This window comes from Triticum dicoccoides, unplaced genomic scaffold, assembly GCF_002162155.2.
Source record: "Triticum dicoccoides isolate Atlit2015 ecotype Zavitan unplaced genomic scaffold, WEW_v2.0 scaffold119755, whole genome shotgun sequence".
In the NCBI taxonomy this organism is placed as follows: domain Eukaryota; kingdom Viridiplantae; phylum Streptophyta; class Magnoliopsida; order Poales; family Poaceae; genus Triticum; species Triticum dicoccoides.
In genome coordinates this window covers 2347-8308 of record NW_021183512.1, presented here as the reverse complement: position 1 = coordinate 8308, position 5962 = coordinate 2347, and the positions used below count along the sequence as shown (strand labels likewise).

The window sequence follows — 5962 nt, the reverse complement described above, 5'->3', positions numbered from 1 at the left end:
ATATCACCGTGGTGAGCCAGCGGCCTGCTCCAGCTTTCCTCTTTTTTTTTAAAGGCCTGGTGAGTTGATCATCTAGCAGAAGAACAACAAGAAGCAGTCTAGCTAGTCAGGTTAACTTGAAAACACTAGTACTTCTTTTCTTTTCGAGATTAAAAAACATTTATACTTGGTGAGACTGGAACCATATAGTATAAGGTACTACCTGTTAACTAGAAACAACTGAAATAACAAGACCCAGTCTGCATTAATGGACGCAAAGGCCGAGATTTATATATCCTCCTTTTCAAGAAGGAAAACCTGAACAAAGTTTCTTGTCCAAGAAATTGACTGTGAGCTGCAAATATATAAAGGCACCGAGTTGATAGTCTGGCAGAAGAAGAACAAGAAGCAGCCTAGCCAGTCGGGCCATGGCCACCGTCGGCGTCGTCCTCCTGCTCCTCCTACTTGCACCGTTCCTCGCGGCCGCCGATATGTTGTGCGACAACCTTAAGGCCACCTTGGTCACCCTCCCAAATAACACCTCCTCCTCCCCGGTACGCTTCGCCACTGCCGCCTTCGGCCGAGCCCCCGACATCGTCTACGCATTCACGATCTGCCGCGGCGACATCGTCGGCGTCATCTCCAACCAGTCCTACTGCCGCGAGTGCGTCAGCAACATGACTGACAAGGTGTTGAACGCTGCGCCGCAGCAGTGCTACAACGGCACCTACCACGACTATGGTGACCGCTGTATCCTCGTCTACTCCACAGACGACATCATCGCGCCGCCGTCTGGCGAAAACGGCGGTGATGACACGCCAGTCGAGAGATGGAACGACAAGAACGTCACCGGCGATGCGGATGAGGTCCGCCTCATCACCGGCCTCATCCGTGACCTTCTGGTGCAGACGGTGGAGAAGGCGGCCAGCGCGGCACCGATGCGATTTGCCACATGCATCATGGACAGCGGCACGACCTTCCCGATGGTGCGCTCCTTGGCGCAGTGCAGACCAGACGCATCCACCGTCGACTGCTTGGCGTGCCTGCGTCGTCTCCTCGGCGTGGTCAACGCCACCATGTCCCTACGCATGGGAGCACAGATCAACGCCATACGGTGTTATTTCAGGTACGAGGTGTATCGGTTCTATGGCGGTGAAGCGACGCTGCGCCTCACGCCACCGCCGGCGCCGTCGCTAGCTCCGACTCCGGCAAAACGCAAGAGTATGTCCCCGTGGTTGCTAGTGATTTCTGCCTACATGATCATAAGAGAGATTATGAGTCAAAGCTAACATTATCATGTTAGGGAGTATGAGCAAACTGTGGGCAATTCCCATAGTTATAGTTCCTATAGTGGCAGCAGCATTTCTGTGCTTCATCTTTTGCTCCCGTCGGATTACAAGGAAAAGAAGAGGTATTATATAGTTATTGCTTATTAGTTACTGAAACAATTTCCACTATACTATTGTTTAAATTAGAATGTCACTGTTAATTACTTCAATGTCAATGTGGCTTTGGCATCTATCATTACTTCAAGAGAGATTAATTCAGAGTTCTCAACCATATACTACTCAAACTTAGGTAAAGCGGGAGAGGAAGAACTAGGATGGCAAGGGAAGTATTCAGAGTTCTCCATGTTTGAGTTTGAACAGGTACTAGTGGCCACAAATAATTTTTCAGAAGAAAACAAACTTGGAGAATGTGGCTTTGGCACTGTCTACAAGGTAATTCTAGTATGTGTATATATTTGCCAAATTAACATGATTGCATAAATTAGAATTATTATTATATGACTGACACATATAATTCATGAGGCAGAGGCAACGTTCCTGTTACCAACCTAACTGATAATTCGTAACTGGGAGTGGTGTACTGAGACAGACTAACATTTTGAATATATTTTTTCCCAGGGCCAGTTACCCGAGGGATCAGAGATAGCACTTAAGAGACTTGCTCCACATTCGGGTCAAGGTTTCACAGAGTTCAAAAATGAAGTCCAGCTCATAGCCAAACTCAAGCATAGGAATTTGGTTAGGCTCTTAGGTTGTTGCTCTCATGAAGACGAGAAAATATTGGTCTATGAATATTTGTCAAACAAAAGCTTGGCTTCCTTCATCTTTGGTATGCATTTGGAGTTTTAATTTAGATTAAATATTGTCTGTTGACACACAAAAATGACTAAAAATACGATTGTGTTTCTGTTTGCCCCCATGATTATAGTTCCAGTCCCTAGATAACAGAGATGCATTTCAATTTCTTAGAGTACAACTCTTTGTCATTTTTCATATCTTTTTTCCCTTGTAATAATAATATCTAATTGATTTGCAGATGAAAATAAAAGAGCTTTGCTAGATTGGTCCACACTTTTAGCAATAATTCAAGGAATAGCTCATGGACTTCTTTACCTACATAAGCACTCCCAATTGCGCGTCATACATCGAGATCTTAAACCGAGCAACATTCTCTTGGATAGCGAAATGAATCAAAAAATTTCAGACTTTGGGCTAGCAAAAATATTCAACTCAAATAGCAGTGAACAAAACACTACAAGAAGAGTGTTCGGTACATAGTAAGTTTCCAAGGAATAAATCTACTCATGAATATTTATATTAGAATTCAACTATATACAATAACCTTTTATATGTATTATTTAACATTTTAGCGGCTACATGCCCCCTGAGTATGCTTCAGAAGGCATCTTCTCTATTAAATCCGATGTCTTCAGCTTTGGTGTTGTTATTTTTGAGATCATTAGTGGAAAACGGAATTCTGGTAGCCGACAATGTGGAGATTTCATCAATCTCCTTGGATATGTGAGCAAATAAACCCAAACTTAATCATGTGATATATTTATTCAATATATAACATTCATTATGTGATGAATTTGCAAATAGGCATGGCAATTATGGAAAGAGGGAAGGTTGATTGATCTCGCTGATGCATCATTGGTTTCCAAGAGTAACCCAATAGAGATGATGAGATGCATTAACATAGCATTGTTGTGTGTACAAGATAATGCATCTGATAGACCAACCATGGCCGATGTTGTTGCGATGCTAAGCAATCAGAGAATGATCATGGCCGAGCCTAAACAACCAGCATATTTCAATGTAAGAGTGGAAAATCATGGGGCATCTTGTGCTCCCGAATCATGCAGTATTAATGATATTACCATATCGGTCACAGTTCCTAGATAGTATTTTCCTATGTCATGTGGTTTTCATTGTCCCAGTTTAGTGTGCACTTTACCATAATTGTTGTATAGTGGTTAAGTTTAAGTGGTGTTAAGAATATGACATTATATCCTCTCAAAAGTATAAAAAAAATAGTATTTTATCCATAAATTCCTATTGTATAAACAAAAAAAATATCAAGACTCTAACCTATCAAGAGGAAATTACAAGTGACCCCCTAATATGTTATGCCATTGTTGATGTAGAAATAAAGAGATGTGTTGTTGACGTAATGCATACCAGTGGTTTTCCCGTAATCATGTTTGTAAGATAATTGGTCATACTTATAGAATTTGTTGCATAAGTATCACCACTAACAGACAATATTTTAGTTCCAACAATTCTTTATGTTACTAGTTGCTTGCCAACACAACCTTGTGTAAGTGATGACAATAAGCAAAAGTGCATGATTTATAGCAGCCCGAGGCTAGTTCTCCAGATTCTTTTGTGTTATAATTATTATATCGTGATAATTATTTGCTCGTTGCATTCATGATGGCATCATTTTTGTTGCATCGGCAGTACATTGCACTCGTACCGGAATTATCAAGGTGTTTTAATAAAATTATATATGTTTGTTGATTGTCACTTCTCTAGAAGAGGTGAACATTAGCCCTTTCCATCATTGACCTTTTTCAGACCAATCAGACACATGGACGCGACCAGACCACGAGATCATTTAAAACATATTTTATACAGCGGGATTAAACGGTCTCGTAACGAGTCGGAAGGTTGCGAGCAATCATATTATATTATAACTAGCCGCCTGTCAAATTTCATCTGATTCGGAGGGCGTTTGATACTTGACCCATTAAACGAGTGAGGCACTATAACCGGTTTAAATTGTAGGTATTATCCTAAATCAAATGTCTAAGCAGATAGCCGATTTCCCCCATATCTCGATACCCTAAAGGCCCACTAAAACTTACCCTAATCGGAAGCCGTCCGATCACAATTGGATGGCCTGAAAATGCCCAAAACCCAGCCTATTAGTCCACTGCAATGAATAGCAGAGGCAACCTGCCTTATTTGAAACCATACAGGGAGTTGCTTAAGATCGCAGAAACACCAAAACTTTAGTTCATGGAGGGAAGAGAGGAGCTACATGCCATACTCTTTCTCCTTGCTAAAGCACTCCATCCCTTTGGACGATATCCCCTGAAGTTCCATCTTGGTGAGGGAGGAAAAGAGGAATCTGCAGATGGGTGCAGCAAAAATTCATGCGACCTCCTCCGTGCAGAAATCTCGTAATGTGGATTAGACAAGTTGTGTTTGCTGGTCTTCTACTTCAATATCCTCCAAAGCCCATCTGGGGTTGTGATCCCAACCAGCAAAGAGCCTAGGGGTGTGAATGCCTTTCAATTTGTTGAGCTGGCCACCGGTGGTAAGGAGAGTCTGCAAGCCCTGACATTCTACCAACTATTTTATGTTTTTACATTCCATTATTTCCAACTTGGAGAGCCTTGGGAGGTGGGGAATGAGCTCTGTCAACTCCTTCTCACTATTACCATGTAAGCTACCGACCTTCATATACTTAATAGGTAGCTGCCATTCCAAATCACCCTAAGCTCCTACAGCTCCAACCAAACCAACTAAAAATTCTATAGTCAATGTTTTCAAAGAGGTTAGCACCAGAAGGTGCTTCAACGCCAGAGGTGGGCAATTCATTATTTTCAACTTGTCAAGACATGTTCCTTTGTCGAAAATTACCACTTGATCTAAGCTATGCAGATCACCTTTTCCCATAATAAAAAAATTCTACTGCACCATTTTGAGTGCATAGACTCTAGCAGCTTTACATTTTCTATCGTGACAGAACATGGTCTTTTGATCCAGGAGATTGGAATCACTGGTAAGAATTCTAGACAGTCGCATATCTCAAACTCTTGTAGCTTGGGGAAACAATGTTGTTCGAGAAAGCGGTATGCAATAAAAAAATACATATGTCCAATTAATTAAGTACACTAATAGTAATAATTACACATGATTAATTTAGGTATTTTTGTCTGAATAAATTATTATTCTGTCCTACAAACCATCACCACATGGTGGAATACAAACATATCATCCATGCTGACCGCTTGGCTCAACAATCATCACCCATCGTATATTCTTCTTCATCACTCAAGTAAGCAAGATCATTAGCATGTGAATATTATGTTGATTCCACTCTTATGTGGTGGGACATAGGAGATAACTATCACGTGAGAGGATATGGATTAGTAGAGCAATAGGAGCAGAACAAAGACACAACTTTTAAAAAGTGTCGACTCGCTGCCCGAACATCGTCGCTGATCTCATCTCATCATTATATGCACACGATGCATCCATGACCTGCACCAAAGAATATGCCCCGTGGACTCGATTATGATGCTGATGATGACAGTGGGATCGAGAAATCCTGACGTCAGCCCACAGTTAGGCAGCAATGGATGGTTTCAATTCTTTTCTGTTACAATTGGAAAGAAAATGATTGGCAGGAGCGTTCTTCTAGATTAGCTAGCAAGGTTTTATGCCTTGGACAATGTCTAGCGACTGGCTTGGCATTGATGTCAATGCGTTCATTACCTATGACCTCTGGATGCCATGATAAATGCACCATAGTGAGACACGTACACCTTTTTCTTGCTAGCCGGACACAACTAACATTTTTAGAGATTAGCCGATCGATAGCCGGACACAAGTAACATTTTTTGTAAGAATGACTTTACTATGGATAATTGAGTTTGGTTGGTGTTATAATTTGCGCTCTC

The 5962-nt window shown here is 41.5% G+C and overlaps 1 protein-coding gene across 1 annotated transcript; it reads left to right on the top strand.

Annotated features, from left to right (window-relative positions):
- The first annotated feature begins 407 nt into the window (after window positions 1-407).
- LOC119343227 (putative receptor-like protein kinase At4g00960) lies at window positions 408-3173 on the top strand. Its single transcript, XM_037614317.1, has 6 exons — window positions 408-1200; window positions 1558-1700; window positions 1887-1947; window positions 2305-2545; window positions 2639-2789; window positions 2871-3173. The coding sequence occupies exons 1-6, from the start codon at window positions 408-410 to the stop codon at window positions 3171-3173; spliced, it is 1692 nt and encodes a 563-aa protein (XP_037470214.1).
- Window positions 3174-5962: the final 2789 nt, after the last annotated feature.

Coding starts and splice junctions, on each gene's coding strand:
- LOC119343227 (XM_037614317.1), top strand. CDS start 408: ATGGCCACCGTCGGCGTCGTCCTCCTGCTCCTCCTACTTGCACCGTTC. Junction 1,948..2,304: donor TGCTCCACATTCGGGTCAAG/GTTTCACAGAGT, acceptor ATTGATTTGCAG/ATGAAAATAAAAGAGCTTTG. Junction 2,546..2,638: donor AGAAGAGTGTTCGGTACATA/GTAAGTTTCCAA, acceptor TTAACATTTTAG/CGGCTACATGCCCCCTGAGT.